Source organism: Macaca mulatta, chromosome 9 (genome assembly GCF_049350105.2).
Source record: "Macaca mulatta isolate MMU2019108-1 chromosome 9, T2T-MMU8v2.0, whole genome shotgun sequence".
NCBI classification, from domain to species: Eukaryota; Metazoa; Chordata; class Mammalia; order Primates; family Cercopithecidae; genus Macaca; species Macaca mulatta.
Window position 1 is genome coordinate 90,465,913 of NC_133414.1, and position 18,648 is coordinate 90,484,560.

General features: G+C 40.6%; 1 protein-coding gene across 8 annotated transcripts in view; it reads left to right on the forward strand.

The window, feature by feature from the left end:
* Nucleotides 1-647: 647 nt before the first annotated feature.
* The window catches only part of FAM13C (family with sequence similarity 13 member C), a 113,079-nt gene continuing 95,078 nt past the window's right edge, over nt 648-18,648 (forward strand). For 2 of the 8 annotated variants that reach the window (XM_077946731.1, XM_077946733.1), the window contains exons 1-4: nt 648-727; nt 1,397-1,435; nt 7,849-7,905; nt 11,329-11,533. In XM_077946731.1, coding sequence (XP_077802857.1) covers nt 11,459-11,533 — 75 coding nt within the window. In that variant the 5' untranslated portion in view covers nt 648-727; nt 1,397-1,435; nt 7,849-7,905; nt 11,329-11,458. Of the gene's footprint in view, nt 728-1,004; nt 1,436-7,848; nt 7,906-11,328; nt 11,534-18,648 lie in introns of those variants that run through there. The other 6 variants (XM_015147582.3, XM_077946732.1, XM_015147583.3 and 3 more) reach the window with 3 other exon arrangements.

Below are 18,648 nucleotides of genomic sequence, written 5' to 3' on the forward strand. Positions count from 1 at the left end.
CCACGTAACTTCACTGTGGCTGGAATCTAATCAATAGTGAAGAGCAAAGCCAAACACTACTGGAGAATTAACTAGCCCCTGGGTGGACCTGTTAACCGATGTCTCGGTTTGACATTGAAAGGTCATGCTCTTCCCCATTATTTCCAAGTTTTGGTAAATTTTCTAATTACCCAATTAGAAAAATTATGAGTTTTTTTGTTGTTGTTAGTTAACTCTTTAACTTTTATAGGTTTGGACTAAAAACCACTATCACAGTTGCTTCTGGGAGTAGAAAAATTAAAAGGGGGGATAGGAATCTTAGTTCAAAATTCAAAAATATAATTCAAATTCAAATAAGAATATTTAATAGATGCTACATCCCATATCCAGGTCAATATGGCAGGAGAAATGAACAATACAAAGAGGGCAGGACAAATATTCCCAAGGGAATGAAGCCAGTGGGGGGACTGGCAGTCCTTCCTTTCCCTAACAGGGTTGCCTTTATGCAAAGGGATAGCGTTTGTGGATTCCGTCTCTCCATCCTTTGTAAAGGTGCTAGCTAGGAAGCCGAGCTCAAGCGGGCTGCTCTGGGCGTAGCAAGCCCCACCCCTTGCACGGTGTCCTAATCACCAGCTAACCCCTGGAATAAATTCTCCATTCGCCCTGCGTGGGTTCATTCACAGCTCTGTAGTCCGGGGCTGGGCACTTCCTCTCTGGGACTGAAATAAGAGCGCTCTAGACAGATCAGGTGTGATGCAGCCAGCCCTGCTTCAGAGCCTATTCTTTTTCCTAGGCAACAAACAACAACACACACACAAAATAAAACACCGAACAGCCGCAATGTCCCCCTCCCCCTTCTTGTTCTCTCCTGACTTTTTCTGAACGATGGATCTCTGCGAGCCTCCATCTCTGGGGGTGGGGTGGGAGTGTGGGGGGTTGGGGTGAGCTCTGTAAAATTGGTAGGAGACGTGTGGAAGAAAGCAAGTCTCCCGGGTATTTCAGCACTTCGGCAGAAACACTGAGGCATTCTCATTGCCAGCCTCGGGGGTGGCTGGCACAAACAGCCCAAGATTAAACGCGGCGCCTGGGCTGGCGAGGTCGGGGTCGTGAGGTAACTCTCCAGGTGCTCCTCTCTGGATCCCAGGGTCCCAGCCCCGCCACCGCGCCCCGCCCAGCTCTGTCCCCGCAGCCTCGCGGGCTGCCGGGCTTTGTGGTTCGCCCGTGCCGCTGGGCCCCTGCTGGGGGTGTCGTTACGAGCATGTGCAGACAGCAGCCCAAGGTAGAGCGAGCGTGCCGGGCGAGCCCGGAGACTTGCCTTGCAATGCCATGTTTGTGTGTGTGCTCTAACTCCCGGAGAGCAATCAGGGAGACGGCTCCCCGGCCAGACTTGGCTGATGTTTTCTTGTTTCTGTTTCAGCCTTCAGGATAATTCCTTCAGCAGCACCGCTGTAACAGAGTAAGTGATTCTCACCATTAAAATCAGACTTGCATGCCTTTCTCTGGAAGCAACTATCGTGAAGGTATCCTCCACCGTTCCCAGCCGCTATTCGTTTTAGATGCATTGTCTCCCGGAATCTGGGGCTGTGAAGACCGCGAGACGTGCTGACTGATGGGGCCCAGACATCTTTACAGGTTGAAACCAGCATTTTAGCAGCTGAGGGAGAGAAATTAAAACCAGTTGATTGCTTGCAGGAGCTCAGTGCTCCAAGATATGTGTTCTTGGAGCTCAGATTTTTAAAAATCCATTTGACGTGTTAGGAAGCTTTGTTGTATTTTGCCAACATTGGTGTCAGTTTTCATGGAGTGCACACTATATACATTTACAGCAATAGGAGATAGATGAGAAATGAGTTGAATTCCAGCATGTGGTAAACAGGCTAAACTTATCTTGGCCCTCTCTTGTCTACAGATTTTTAAGGCATATCAGAGTAAACTTTTTGTGCATGCCCTTTGTCATTTTTGTCTTCTGACTTCAGAGATGTGGCTATAGGACAAATGAGTCACCTGGTCCTATGGTTAAAGCTATTGACTAGGGCAACTAACACCCTTTAAACCTGGAATGAAGGAGTGTGCCAGCAAGCACAGTGTTTTTTTTCAAAGATATTTATATGTTATAGTTTTAATTTTTGCCATCCTTAATATGTTTTCCTAATATTATACTATATTTGTTAAAAATTAACAGGTAGTGTATTTTGCTAATACTGTATGTAATTTATATATACATATATATATGAATATGTACTTCATCTAGCATTCTTTCTCTAGGCTAATTCATCATGTTTACTTCTGGGACCTTTGTGGAAGCCACTCTAAACAGCTTTTCAGGAAAAAGGCACGTGTAAAGTTGTATCTTCAACTACATTTAAAAAATGCTATGAGTTTGATATAGAAGGCCTAACTAACTGGGGAACTGTTTACTACAATTACCTAAAAAGCAAATAAATGTAGAAATAGGTATCTTTTGGCTTCCAAGTCCTGCCACTATCACAATGACTTGGTGAGGGAGGGGTAAGGTTTACAGTGCTTCCTAGGCCCTCTTGTTTTCCACATTCTTTTGTTTCTCTCTTTCACTGTGCTGCTCCTTTAGTGTCCAGTTTTGAGCACTTAAGTGGAGTCACTTAAAAAAAAAACAACAGGGTTGACTTTAGAAGAAGCAATGTAAAATACGCATTTGGACTCACATTCTGTTTATAAGATTGCTTGGTAACCTGTGCTGCAATGTTGCTCTTCTAAAGCCCCGAGAGAAGGGGAGAGAGGTGTGCCAAAGTATGCATCTGCGGGCCAAAGATGAGGCCTGGACTTCCTGCTCCAGGTGCACAGGTACTGCTCTCCTCCCTTTGCTGTGCTTAAAGCACTAAGTGCTTTCTGGCCCCGATTCTTAGGAGCCCGGTGTGGCCAAATCCTCGGTCAGCTACAGGCACGGCAGGTTCATAATGGAGACACTTAGCTCCAGATTTCACATGGACTTTTTTCTTTTTTTCTGTAGAGGTTTTGTGGTTAAATGCTGGGGAGAGCCTGGTGCCTTGTCTTTGGACACTCCCCAAGGAGTTCTGATTGCATAAGATCATGTTTTTACTTTCAGAGGAGTGACAGTGATTTATTTTAAAAGGCACTGAGAGATAATTGGTATGCCATCTGGCTAATATAAAAATCTAAGGAGCCTATTGAAAACATACCAAAAGCTTCATAGGTGTAACACATCATTGACTAGGATTGTTTAAAACTAGTCATTGTCCACAATAACATTTTCCCCTCCCCTCAGTTATATGACCCATATTCCGTGCTTCTCTGGGCATGACCCCATAGCCCTCAGGACCAAGGTGCTATATCCTGAGACATAGACATAGCAGGTGCCCAGGAAATGTTTGGGTGTGGTCTTGGCCTATAAAGAGGAGGGCCTTTTCTCCCCTCTATGTTTTGGATACAAGAAAAGCTCCTCTGCCTCCTGTCCCCACCCCATTCCTACATCCTTCTACTCACACCCACTTATTTTCTTCGATGCCTGAAATTTCACCTAGAGATGATTTCTTTGGTAGTGACCTTTATAAAAATGGAAATTCAAAAGTTTGTGCCCTTGGGAAGTGGATTCAAATTGTCATGAATACTTTAATATGAATTATTTTACATAACCTATTTTCTAATCTGTTATGGTTGTGGTTATGTTTGGCCAGCTGGGAGTCTTAGAAGAGTCAAGGGGAAAGGGAAATTGGGAGGGACTCAAGGACAGATTTTATTTTCTTCTTGGTTTTTCCCAGGCCTGGCACTATCTATGCAGCTCTGGACAAATTCAATTTCTTTTTCCACCCCAATGTTTTTGTCACAATGGCCTTGGCCTTTTCTTTCCTATCTGTGGCACCTTTTCATCTAATATTTTCCCATGGTCAATTGTGACGTTGCCCTGGCTAACTTGCTATTTTAAATGAAGCCTGCAATAATTCTGATTAGTTATCATTCAAACTAGCGGTTCTCAAAGCTAAATGATCGTCAATATCAACTGGGGAAGAGGACTGGAGGTTGTGAAAATTGCAGTCTCCAAGGCTTTATCTCAAAGTGGGAACCCAGAACGGGTGATTGCATTGGTGTCAGGACAGTGCTGGTTTGGGGTTTGGAAACCTTTAGGTCAGTGTTGTTTAGAAACATAGCAGTTCTATAGGTAGGCAGTGTCTTTTAAAAATCCACATTCCTGGGCTCTGCCCTCAGAGAGTTGATGTAGTGGGACTGGAGACTTCTGTTTTGACCAGGTACTTCAGGTAGTGCTAATGCAAGTGATTCGGGGGCCACATTTTGAGAAACCCCATAGGAGGCTGTACCTCTGCAACTTTGCCTTCAGGGAACATGTTACTACAGGGCAAGTGTAAATATCTTTATAGCACAACTACATTTTATCTAACTCTCAGTCTGAGTCCTCTCTTCTGTTTTAGGCAGCAAGGAGAACTTCTTGTGGGCACTTCTTTCACCAACATTATTCTAAGAAATGGCATGCCCTGTCTCTTGTGAGCCTCTGGCATATAGACTGAAGAGATTATTTGGTTCTTGCTTTTTGGGCTTAATGTGGTGGAGAAGAAACAATCCAGGCTTCACTGATTTAGGCCTTGGGATCTTGACTTACAACTTAGCCCAGATGCAAAGGTAATTTCTACCTCGGAACATTCTCAGGCTGAATTGAGATTATATGAAAGAGCAGGTGAGCTGTGAAATACCACACAACTTTTTCTTGTTTGTGGTTGATTGAGGGGGCAAAAGTTCAAATAGGAAAAAAAAGTAGCAACCCTGAGCATTTCACAAAGAAATAAGGGGTTTTAGGGAAAGGACTCAAATGATTTGTTAATTGAATAGAAGTTGATGGTCTTTACCAAGGTACATGAAAACTCAAATGAACTAAAAGAGGTTGTAAATGTGTGCCATGTAAGCCAGGAGGTAGCTCTATTTCAGTTGCTCTATCTGTGAGCTTGGAATTGTGTTCTTTGAGTGGCAACTGGAGTTGTTTAGTAGACGTGAATGTTGGATCAACTAATCAGCTCCAGCTTCATACTTCAGAATCTTCTCCAACTTTGTATGTTCTGGTGCCAAGTTTCCATTTTTAACTGATTGTACTTTGAGGAGAAAGATTAATAAATCAAATGAGGGAGAAAAAAATAAGTTCTTGCCAAATCTCCAAACAATAGGTATGGTTGAGCTCCAGAATTGAAGCTCCAAAGCGCTCTGCTTAAGCCCTAGATCTTTGAAAGCAACAATTCTAGATTTTTGTTCTTCATTGATTTTGCTACCTTGCTATTGAAAAACATTTTTATCCACATTTCAAAGCCCAGGTAATCTATTAGCTGAATGCTGCTAATGAAGGAGAACAAAGCAATACTTGGGGATTTGTTTTCCATGAGATGGACAGAGTGGACTATTGGCAAGAACGTAAGGAAGATTGGTTTATTCTATTAAAAGTAGCTTTTTTTTCCCCCAGACAGAGTCTCGCTCTGTTGCCCAGGCTAGAGTGTAGTGATGTGATCCCGGCTCACTACAGCCTCCACCTCCCAATTTCAAGTGATTCTTGTGCCTCAGCCTCCTGAGTAGCTGAGACTACAGACGTGTGCCACCACACCCAGCTAATTTTTGTATTTTTAGTAGAGATAGGGTTTCACCATGTTGGCCAGGCGGGTCTTGAACTCAGGCCCACCTTGGCCTCCCAGAGTTCTGGGATTACAGATGTGAGACACTGTACCAAGGCAACCAATTTTTTTAATTGCCAGAGGTAACAAAATATTTCAGTAGGTAGAAAGGGTTAGAGTCTGTGGGTGGCCTTTGTTTAACTCACTACGAAACTATAAATTAAAGATTTTAAGGGACGAGGACTGGATTCCTTTTGTGGGTTAATTATACACCATTGCCAGTAAAGAATATTTTAAAATGTTAAATTATTTCATATAGTATAAACACTATATTATGGTTATATTTATGTACGCAGGTATTTATTTGCTTTATTTTTGTCTACTCATTACATTGTGAATTTCTTAGGGCAGGGTTCAGATCTTTTTCAAATTTTGTGTCCTTTAGAAGCAGTGCTACACAAATTGTGAGTCTCCAAATTGTTTAAAGCATGTCTGAGACAAGAAAATAAAACAGAAATAGGGAGTAAGTATCTTATAACTTTAATAGGAATTTGGCATTGCTGTGACATTTTTACCAAAGTGTCTGTCCACAGTGGGTGTGGAAATAAAAAACAAACCGGTCTGTCCTAAACTCTGAGAGTTTGCGAAGCACAGTTCCAATGTCTAATGCAGTGCCTGGATTCAGTAAATAAATGCTGGTTAAATTATTTCAGAGACCAGACCTCTTAGGGAACAAAGTTAATATTTCGATTCAAGTATTTTTGAGTGTCTCTGGGGTACTCTGGCACTGTGGCAATATATCTAGGAAAAGAAATTATAGTTATTTCTACTCATGGAATTAATAACTAATCAAAAAGATCTCAGTGGTGCAAAGGATTACAAAGTGATGTGTGGTGAGATATAGTTGTTTACTAAAACCTCAGAATGAAGAGTAAATGTTTATGAATTAAAGTTAAAGTAGGAACTTGGCACATGTATTAGTCAGGGTTCTCTAAAGAGACAGAATTAATAGAATACATGTGTGTTTGAAGGGGAGTTTAGTAGGAAAATTGACTCACATGATCACAAGGTGAAATCCTACAATAGTCCGTTTGCAAACTGAGGATGGAGGAAGCTAGTTTGAGTCTCAAAACCTCAAAAGTAGGGAAGCCAACAGTGCAGCCTTCAGTCTGTGGCAGAAGGCCTGAGAGCCCCTGGCAAATCACTGGTTTAAGTCCAAGAGTCCAAAAGCTGAAGAACTTAGAGTCTGATGTTCAAGGGCTGGAAGCATCCACATAAGAGGAAGATGAAGGCCAACAGGCTAGCAAGTCTGTTCTTTCCACCTTCTTCTGTCTGCTTTATTCTAGCCGCACTGGCAGCTGATTAGATGGTGCCCACCCAGATTGAGGGTGGGTCTGCCTCTCCCGGTCCACTGACTCAAATGTTAATCTCCTTTGCCAACACCCTCACAGACACACCCAGGAACAATACTTTGCATCCTTCGATCAAATTAACACTCAATATTAACCATCATAGCACATGATTGAGAACATGGCACATGGGTGAGCTTGGGTGGGAAGGTACAGAGCTGGGGAAACCTGACTTGGGCAGTGAAGGATGAGTAGGAGTTGAAGACGGAAAGGGTATTCCAGGCTTGAATGGGGCTGGGTGGGAATGGTTGGGAACAGGAACAAAGGCTTCATCCTACACTAGAGTGAGAGGATGGTCCCACTCCAGGTTCCCCTAGTCAGGATGGAGCACTGGAGATTTTTCAATATGGAAGAGCCAAGAATTGTTCATAAAGTTAATCCAGAAGTTTTATGAAAAGGAACCCCTTCCTTTTCACAAGATCAAGAAAATCTGAGACCAATAGAGTAAACTAAATGGAGGCTGGTTTAGTTTGGGACTGCCTGAAGCAGAAAAAATGCAAAGAGGCATATAGTGGAATCTCTTTTGAGCAAACAACAGGCTCCCAGTCTTGGTGTCCAATGTTCCCTCCAGTGCTGTGAACACTTAGGTCATTGCTAAGATCTTATTAGTTTAGGTAACACAGGACAGTGGAGGCAAAAAGGAGAGTCACCTCTGGCTCTGAGCTTTTAAGATCACATGATATGACAACATTGGTTTCATAAACTGGGAGACATAGTAATCAGAACTTATTTGGGAGAGAATGATGAGGAGTGTTTCATCTTTTAGTTTTCCATGGTAATCTTGAGACAATTCTAGATTATTGCTGCTACTGCTATAGCAGACAGTTGGATCTGATGTGATTTTTCTTCCCTCTCTCCAGGTGTGACGAAGATCCAGTCTCTCTACATGAAGACCAGACTGATTGCTCCAGTCTCAGGTAAAAGCCACCATTGCTTGGTTCATATTTGTAAGAGACAGAAACCATCTAGTTATGGTGGCTTTCCTTTGAATTCTAGTATCTTCTTTGAATTCCAATTATTTGTTCTCATGTCTCATCTCCTCTACTAGATTTTTACCTCTTGACAAATTTTTGTCTTTTCCGCTTTTGGATACCACCCTCTTAGCAATCAGGACAGTACCTTACATGTGGGAACACATGATAAATACCTATTGAACTGAGTATTGATTAGCCTATCTCAATATTCTTATCACACACCCCAAAGGAAGAGGCTCATGTTATTGAGTGTCTGTAGTATTGTCTTTGTCATCAAGGGCTTATAGTATCGTGGCAAAACCTTCACTGCTAATCATTTCTTCTACATTTACTTTGTTCCAATAATTTCATCTACATTTTACTATATGATCTAAACTGAAAAGAAGTTGATATTTCTGTTCTCATCCTGTAGATGGAGAAACTGACACTTAGGAATGATAACTCATCCAAAATAACATAGCACTATGAGGCAGAATTTAGACCCAGTTCTCTCTGACTTTAAAGTCCACTTACTGGATAACAAATATTTATTGAAGGCCAATTTTGTGTGCCAGGAGCCAGTTAAGATTTGGGATGAAGAAAGACAAACCAATGTTGCTCCTAAGAATTCAGTTTGCTAGAGGAGATAGGCAAAAATATAGATGTGGATGCTACAGTGCATTAAGTACTACTATACTAGAGGTAAATAGTGGATTTACTTAGAAGAATCAAACAGCCCAGAGAGCTTTCTTGGATTGATCCCTGAAGAAAATTATACAAGGCATATGAATTTTTATTTATTATTATTATTATCATCATCATTATTATTTTTGGTGAGGTCCAAGGCTAAGAAAAAGAGGATGCCACCAAGCAAAGGCAGCAGCTTACTGGAAAGCCAATAGAGGGTAGAGAGAATTGTTCGAGTTGCAGAAACAGCAAGTGGTTCAGGATAGTAGGAACCCTGGGAACCTGGTGGAGTGAGGAAGTAAGAGGTAAGATAAGACGTGAAGCTCTAGCGGTAAACAAAGAACAGATTTCCTAGGGTTTGTGTTCCTTGCTAAGGAGTTCAGAATTATCTTGGAGGCATTGGAGAAACCAAAAAGAACTCTCTCTCTCTCTCTTTTTTTTTCCTTTGCAAATAACCACATGGCTAAGGCCCTGCCTGAGAATAACAATAGCTTTCATTTATTGGGTTGCAGCCTTGGGTCAGCTTTCTATGGTAGGCGTTTCACAGAGACTGTATTATCGCTGTTAAGCAGATATTACATGTATTTTATGAACGAGGATCATAGAGGTGAAGTGATGTTGCCCAGGCCACACAACTAGTAAGTGGGAGGATCTTTCAGACCCTGACGTTTTTCAGGACACCATGCTTATTCTCAGTCATGATTTATTCCAATAAGTAGTGGCATAAATTACATAACCTGTGCTTTTCTGTTTTGGAGATGCTGAGGAACCAGTAATATGTGAGAAAATATGTTTCTAAATATGACTTTTGTAACGAGGTTTTACATTTGTGTAGTGCAAGAAAGATGCTTTTGGCCCCCTCTCCCCTTTCCTGGCTTTCTAAGTCAAGGAAGTAAACAAAATTACATTTCTAAATTTTGGGTGACTTGAAAACATGATATAAAAGCAAAGTTCAGGTATTATTTTGGGAATGAGTCTATCAAAAAAGTCATTTTAGATTTGGAAAGCTATTTTTTTTTTTTTTATTCTTGAGTGTTCTATAATCCTACTTGAATGAGAGCATTTAGGTAACTGTAAAGGCAGTTGTTCTTTCTTTTGTTTCTCATGCAGGATCATGGAGTGGATGGGTTTCTAGTGAGAAAAATGTACTTCAAATGAACTAGCGTAGTTTCCAATTCATGGTTTGATATTAATTTCCAAATCTATTAGTGACTTAGAATTTTTTTAATTGTAAATGATCTCACAGCAAGAATATTAACCAGTGTCATTGGCATTGATTTGTTTTTGAGTTACTAACATTGAATGATTATTTTAATTGTTGGGTTCTCCTTTACCAGATTAGCACTACATTTGACCTGGATTCAAGTTTAACTATTTCACACAGTTTTATTTTTATACCTTATCCAATTGCACCCTGGTCATGTTCCAGACCACCTATCTTGATATTTGTTTTGCTCTTTTCCCAAAGACTACATCCTCAGGGAGGATGAGTTCCAGCACAGTGAACTTAATCTGCCTTTTATTTGTAAAAATGTGTCTTGAATGGTGGGCATTCCTTCTTTGCTGGTCTTGCCTCTTGGCTTTATGTGTCCTTGAGCAGCTAGGAATTGCTTTCCAGGTGACTTTGCAAATACTGTTTTATGGGTGCTTTTGGTAAGGGAGCATGAGGGAAAAACAACACCTGGAGGAAGTGGCCACTCCTCATGCATTTCATGTTCCAGTGACAGTGATTGTGGTAGATTAAGGTTAATGATATTGATTATATAGAGAAGGCCCCTTCTGGTTATGTCTGTGGTATTTGCTTGATACTTAGCAGAATGAAAAATAAAATGCATCTAGATTTAAGTGGGAAGAATGGCTTCAAATAAGAATGTTATCATGTCAGTATTTTCGAGAAAATTGAAACTGGAGGGGGGTAGGGATATTGTACAGAATTTGATTGTTGAACGAACAGAAGTGCCATCCCAGCCCTGAATATATGGAGATAACACCACCCTCTTCCAATCTTCTTCAGAACCAGAACCTGGACATTGGGATGTTTGACTTTGCATTCAGGGCATTGTTCAGAGGACCTGGTTGGGTAAATTTTGGCCCATGCCTTATATTTTACCCAGGCAACAGGTAGCCTATCAAAAGAGATCCTGTTAAATTTCTAAGTACCTCTGAAAGTTGTAGGGAGACGATTATAAACTGATATTGCCAATGAAGAGGAAGCGTGGTGCCTTGAACCAAGAACATAGGTGTGAGTCTGGAGACCCACATGAGGCCTCTGGGTCTGTGTGGATTAGTCCTTCCATTAGGCATGTGATTTAATCTCTTAGAGTCTTCATCTATAAAGTAGAGATGATGATATCTCACCTGACTATGTCACATTATTGTTGTGAGAGGAAAATATGATATATGTGAAAGTGTCTTAAACCGAAAATTAAAAAAAAAAAATAATGATATGTGTATAGTTACAACTACACAAAGTACGTATCCATTGACAAAGATTAGAAGGGAAGGTGAAGTGATATAGAGTGATATTCACATTTCTTTTAAGTTCTTGTTCATGCAAAATTGTCTAAGTGTAGGCTAAAAATTTTGCGAGGTATCTATCCTATAAATACAGCAGCAATGAATATCTCCAGCCCTCTTTCCTGCAGCAGTTTATTCATCTTTTTTTAAGGTACTTTCTAAATTGGGTCTTTCCTGTTTTAGAGATGAAGACAATAAAGAGAACTACCCGGACACAGGGGCTCTGGTAGAGGAGCACGCGCCACCCTCTTGGGAGCTGCAGCAGCAGAATGTAGAGCAGACTGTGCTGGTGGACAGCGTATTGCGACCCAGCATGGGCAACTTCAAGTCCCGGAAGCCCAAGTCCATCTTCAAAGCCGAGAGCGGGAGGAGCCACGGAGAAAGTCAGGTAGCAGCTCTCTTTCCTCAGGCTTTTGCCTCCTCAGGCCTTTGCCAAGACGAGTGATTCTTAGGCTAGGGCACACGGTTCTGGCAGAGGATTTGAGCGCACTGTTTTGCAGGAGGGGATTGACATGACTTGTCATTGCGTGCTCTGCCAGCCTGAGACGCGTGGAAGCTCTTGCGGGTTAAAAGTTGGGTGCTCTGAGCCGGTTAATAATTTGGTGCCCCTTAAAACATGTTCTTAAATATTGGACTTTGATTTATTTTTAAATTTTTATTTATTTATTTTTATTTTTGGAGACAGAGTTTCGTTCTATCCCCAGACTGGAGTGCAGTGGAGTCATCTCGGCTCACTGCAACCTCCACCTCCTGAGTTCAAACGATTCTCCTGCCTCAGCCTCCCAAGTATCTGGGGTTACAGGCGCCTGCCACCATGCCCAGCTAATTTTTTTTTGTATTTTTAGTAGAGACAGGGTTTCACCATGTTGGCCAGGCTGGTCTCAAGTTATCTGCCCTCTTCAGCCTCCCAAAGTGCTGGGATTATAGGCATGAGCCACTACACCCAGCCTCAGGCAGTCTTGTGTAATTAATTCTTGTTCCTCTTGATCTTGGGCTAGGGATATCATGAAGCTGTCTGCTTCTCCACTAAAGTTCTACAAATCCCAACTCAGCCCACTGGTGTCATCAGATGCCTGTATCCAAGAGTCTGTCACTTGACGTGTCAATTGTTTAAAGTGTCTGGTCCTTTCCTATGAGGCTTTCGAGATTTATCTTTGCCAAAGACACAAACTGTAGCCTAAAGCTGAATAAAACCTCAGGAAACCACGGGAGGAAAACGAAACCATCTATAGATGACAGAAATGGGAATCGCTGTGGTTAGTTTACTACCGATAATTTTAAAATGTGAAAGGTCTGATGAGAGTTTATAATAAGCATAGCACATAATGTGACATGCAAAAGAAGACAGTAAAATCATTTCACCAAAATTAGAATGTCTTGAAGGATAATGAGTAAGCCAGTTTTCAAAGAAGTCAAGGGATGTTATTTCTGATTTTATAAAAATGAATGAATATAGTTTTTACAGAGAAAAAAACCTCAAGATATAATACTCTTAAAAGATTCAGCCAGATATGGTGGCTCACGCCTGTAATCCCAGTACTTTGGAAGACCGAGGCAGGTAGATCACAAAGTCAGGAGTTTGAGACTAGCCTGGCCAACATAGTGAAGCCCCATTTCTATTAAAAATACAAAAATCAGCCTGGCATGGTGGTGCATGCCTGTAGTCCCAGCTACTTGGGAGGCTGAGTCAGGAGAATCGCTTGAACCCAGGAGGCAGAGGTTGCAGTGAACTGAGATCATGCCACTACACTCCAGCCTGGGCAACAGAGCAAGACTCCGTCTCAAAGGAAAAAAAAAAAGATTCATGAAGTCTGGAGTAGGTCATTAAACTCAACAGGCAAGTCTCTTATGCATACCTGAGTGAAAACCACTGGCCTAGATGTTGCTAGATTCAAATGAAAGAAATAAGGCTATGGATGAGTCGACTTTCTAAATAATAACTACAGTTATCACTGATCAGTGTCATTCTCTAATATCAGGCAAAGCTCCACCAGGGCTTGGACAAATATGGGAAAATTTGATAGAACTATTTCATGAGAGTTTTGATCGCAGGGTAAATGTCACATTTATTAGGTTTACCATGCAGTATGGTTGAGAGAGTGGTTCTGTTTGTAAAGGTGGATTTATTTGGGACAACTTGGGCTTATGTTGCAGCTACAAGTCTTACCTGATGCTTGTTGCCATCATCAAAACACTGAGTTCTAACGAGTGTGCTATGGGATCATCATTCCCCAAAATCCCTTATAAAGGCCATATGGGCACAACCTTTATAAATTTAAAAACAACCCTCTTTGAAACTGAAGAGCATCATCATAGATGTTGTGCTACTGCCATTTCGGGGTTCTTTTTTTCACAAAGTTTGGATGTAGGAGCTCAGAGTGGGTCTTTAGTCTGATCCTAACCAGGTTAAAAACAAAGGTGGAAATAATCCTACTATAAAGACACATGCACACGTATGTTTATTGCAGCACTATTCACAATAGCAAAGATTTGGAACCAACCGAAATGTCCATCAATAATAGACTGGACAAAGAAAATGTGGCACATATACACCATGGAATACTATGCAGCCATATAAAAGGATGAGTTCATGTCCTTTGCAGGGACATGGATGAAGCCAGAAACCATCATTCTCAGCAAACTACCACAAGAACAGAACACCAAACACTGCATGTTCTCACTCATAAGTGGGAATTGAACAATGAGAACACATGGTCATAGGGAGGGGAACATTACACACTGGGGCCTGTTGGGGGGTGGGGGACTAGGGGAGAGATAACATTAGGAGAAATACCTAATATAGGTGATGGGTTGATGGGTGCAGCAAGCCACCAAGACATGTGTATATCTATGTAACAAAACTGCACATTCTGCACATGTACCCCAGAACTTAAAGTAAAATAGTAGAAAAATTAAAAACAAAAAACAACAAAACAAAGGTATGGGGCAGATAAAATGACCTAGATGATAACTGTTGAAAGTTTGGCCTAATGCTCCACTTTTCTTACCTTTATTCTGATCCCCAAAGTCAGAATCAGAAGTTCTACTTCTGGAGGATCAGATTCAAATTTTAGTTTGAGCCACTTTCCTTTAATGTTGGCAATGACCACTTATATGAGAATGAACCATGGGTGGGGAGGAGGAATCTGAGATTTTGTGGGTCTTCATGAATGAATGATTCCAGTTTTCTACCAACTTTGAGTGAAAAAATGAAAAGGGGAGAGATTTAGTTATGGTTACTGATGTAACAGAAAACCAGGAACTAGAAGGCAATGCAAGAATGCCCTCAAATAAGTTAAGGTATTTAGAATAAGGAGAATGTTTATTTGAACTGGAATCAGTTTTCCTTTCTGCTTGTTTATCTCTTTGTTCCTTAGACAATAGGCTTTGCAAAAGAATGCCTTAAATAAGGACCATTTAATGATCTGTCTCCCAGAAAGACAGGTTTTAGGGATGCTATTGCCAGAGTTCATTGAGATAATGAATCCTGAATTTAGGAGATGTTGAGTTGGTTGGTGCTAAGCATAAATTCCTGATCAAAGTGGAATCCAGTGACAGTTTGCCCTTATGTAATATCTAATTAGATAGAAAACACCCTTTCCAAGAAGGAGAACTGATTTAAGGCATAGATTATATGTTGTAATATTTTGTGAAAAATTAACAATGATCCTGTATTGATCACCATGTAAGTCATAAAATTAATCCCTGACAACCAAATTTAGGGAGGATTAGACTTAACTAACAGAACCAACTTCCTGTAATGGACCTCATAACTGTCCAGAGGGCACTCATTTTTAGCAATGGTAGATGCAGTCTTGTCATCCCCACTCCATGCCATCTGGCATCATGCTATGCACTGTCCTGCTGCCCTCCCCTCTGGTGGCTATTTTAGCAGAAGACAAAAAGTAGGAGGCTATATAGAGCTTTTCTGCAGTGAGCTGTACCCTGTGATCATACTGCTAATCCACTTCCTTGGGGAGACCAGCTCTTTGGTCTGGTATATATCAGCATCAGGTTTCTTCCACTTGGCCACGTAGATGTGTTAAGAGGCTGAAGAGAAATTTAAGACTGATTGTGAAATCTTCATTTTTATCTTTCTACAGACACAAAGCTCCCTAGACACGTTCAGGCAAAATAACCCAACTATAAAGTATTTACTATATTTCTGGTATTGGAGGGCATCGTTCTTATTCTTACTGTATTACACTCTAAATTAAAATAAGGACAATAGTTAATTCTGGGCCATTTCTCTTCTACCTTCTCCCATAAAAGAACTAAGATTACGTTTTTAATTATGGATGTACTTTATATGCATTTTTTCTTGATGTATTACTGATCCAGTGAGCAACTTCAAACAGTAAAAGCAAGAAAACCAGTACAGTTGATTGACTTTGAGAGCACTGGAAAGCTAAAATAAACCTCAAATAGAATTCCACTGGCTTTTCAGTGAGAGGAAGACTTAGGTTCTGAATATGCCTTTGAGGGCTTGCTTCTTGCAGTGTGTCTAAAGCATGAATTCACCGAGATCCTAAAAATTGGTCTTAGTTAGACACTGTTTTGACACATTAGTTGGTGTTGTATTATTTCTCATGCATGATATATATAGCAGCTCCGGTTTATATGTTTTACTTCCGTTTTTGATTAGGTATGGGTTTGCTGGGAGATCTGTTACTGGTTAGGAAGAAAAGTGGTCCTCTGGGTTTATCTTCCAAGTTTTCCTTCACTCTTCCAAGATAAAATGGTGAAGATTCAGGGGGACAGGGCTCTGAGAAATGCAGCGTCCTTGAAAGTGAGATTAGCTGAGTCAAATGTTTGGGTTTACTGGTTTCTTGTGGTCTCTCAGATTCTGATTCTCCTCTTTGAATTAACAAGCCTGTTGTTAAGGCTTAATGATTAAGCTGATGAAAAATGGTATTTTTTGGGGGGGAACATGGGATGTCCGTAAAATCACTTTATCACTTGTTTTTTTAAGGAAATATACAAATATATTCAACTTAAACACTGGCATGAAGGAATCTTAAAATGAAGTGATGTACTTAGTTTGCCTGGGCAATACATCTCAGAAATGGAAAATCCTAGTACTCAGAATTTGCATTCAAAACAATGTAATTTATTTGAAACATTTAAGTTAACCAATGGAGAATTTGATAATTTGGTATTGTAGCACTCAGGGCCACATTACATAACTGATATTCCATCTGTGATGGAAGTTACAGAAGAATCCTCCTTAAAATAATAAACACGACGTTATCGATAGTGTTGGTTGAGCATAGCAATGGAGGATGGCACGGACTGATCTCTGCTTACATGCTGCTTGGAATATTAAACAGAGGTGCAGATGGCTGCCATACAGGATGACTGTTAAAATTGTCCATTTGCTACTTCCTATGCATCTTTTGCATACTTAAATAAATTGTAATTTAAAGAATTTATAGTTTTTCCTACATTGTTCCAAAGAGAGTGTCTAACATTATACAGCCATATAAATTCAGTCCAGTCAAGATCTACTGACACATGGAGAGAAGAGGAGCGTCCATGGGGCACCTTTGTCCTATTGGTACCTGTTGTCCCTCCACTGGGTTCCAAGACCTGCTGCCGCTACTATGGAGAAGTTTCCTTTAATAAACTCCAGAGATAATAGTTGAGTAGCAGTTTAGTGATGTGGTAAGATGCATGGTCTATAGCTGCAGGTGGATATGAGTTCAGATTCCTTCTGCTACTTTCTTTCTGTGTGACTTTAAGCATCACTTACTAGCTCTTTGTATCACTTTTCCTATCTTTAAACTGGAGATGACAATTGTATCTATCTTAAGAGGTTGTTGAAGATTAAAGTTAATGATTACGTTTATATCATGATAATTATATAAATTAAATTTTAGGGGATTAGAAGTAGTTTATAGAGGCCGGGCACAGTGGCTCACGCCTGTAATCCCAGCACATTGGGAGGCTGAGGCAGGTGGATCACGAGGTCAGGAAATCGAGACCATCCTGGCTAACATGGTGAAACCCCGTCTCTACTAAAAACACAAAAAAATTAGCTGGACTTGGTGGCTGGCGCCTATAGTCGCAGCTACTCAGGAGGCTGAGGCAGGAGAATGGTGTGAACCCGGAAGGTGGAGCTTGGAGCTTGCAGTGAGCCGAGATGGTGCCACTGCACTCCAGCCTGGGTGACAGAGCAAGACTCCGTCTCAGAAAAAAAAAAAAGAAAAATAAGTAGTTTATAGAGTGTTTTATAGACTCATTTGGCTGGCACGAACATGAAAACCTCCTTAATTGCATATTTCATGAGTTGGCTTAGGCTGAACTCTGCTGCAATAACAAATAACCTAAATCTTTAGTGATATAAACCAACAAAAGTGCATTTCTCACACATGGTACATAACCATCATTGGTCACCAGTAGGTGTCTGTTCACCTCAGTCAACTAAAGACTCAGGTAAACGAAACAGTTGCAGTCTTGACTGTTGCAGGTTTCCAAGTCAGAGAGCAAGATTTCTTGAGGGTCCTGCACCAACTGTTACAAGCTCCAGGCCTAAAGTAACACACAGCATTTCCATTCTCTACGAATTGGCCAGAACTGGTCATGTGCTTTGCCCTAATCGTAACCCCATAACTCAATGGACCAGGAAGTACAATTCTACAATATGTCCTAAGGGGGAGAATGAAATACTGGACAATAGCACTAATGACTTCCACATCCCCTACTCAAAATAGCACACAATCCAAAGCAAGATGAAGTTAATTGGTATTTTTTCTTTTCTAGCTCCTCACACTACTGATGTACTGATGTTATTAATGTCAAGGACTAAAGGAAGAAAAATAATATTAATTAGATTAATTAAGTATCACCAGAGGATATACATGCTATTATATTATTGTTTTGAACAGGAACTAAAATTTTGTAGAAGCATCCCTTCAGTGAAACACTTGCTTCATTATGATAGGGATCAAAGAAGTAGGTCTAGCATTGATTTCTTCTTCACTGCCAAATGAAACTTCAACCTCATTAATTTTGCTATTTTATTTAGGAATAATCGTGGTCTTGCTCTCGCTAGAAGATTGGAGTGACTTTGGGTTATGCCAACTGAACCTGTGGTGCCATGATTTAGAGACATTTTAAAATGTGATTCAAAAATACTTTCTAAAGAAAGGGGATTTAACAATCTGGATATTGTCAGATATGGGAGCTGGGTTTCTGCACACACATACATATGCAAATACACATCCTCGTGTTCTTTGTGATATTTATCCAAGAGCAGGGTGTTCTTTAGGCAAAGAAAACAGCTTATCAAGGACTTAGCCTGTTTTGGAGCTTAGAAGTAAAGCTGTTTGGAAAGTCTGGATAGCAGAAACAAAATGAACTGACATTTTGGGTAACTAAGAATTGCCCATCTTAACTTTATTAAACATGGTTAAACAACACTCAGGAACTGAGACATAACATATTAACCTCAAGTCTGCAATTTTGGGCCCCATAGTTTTCAAGAGATGTAGTTGCCAGATA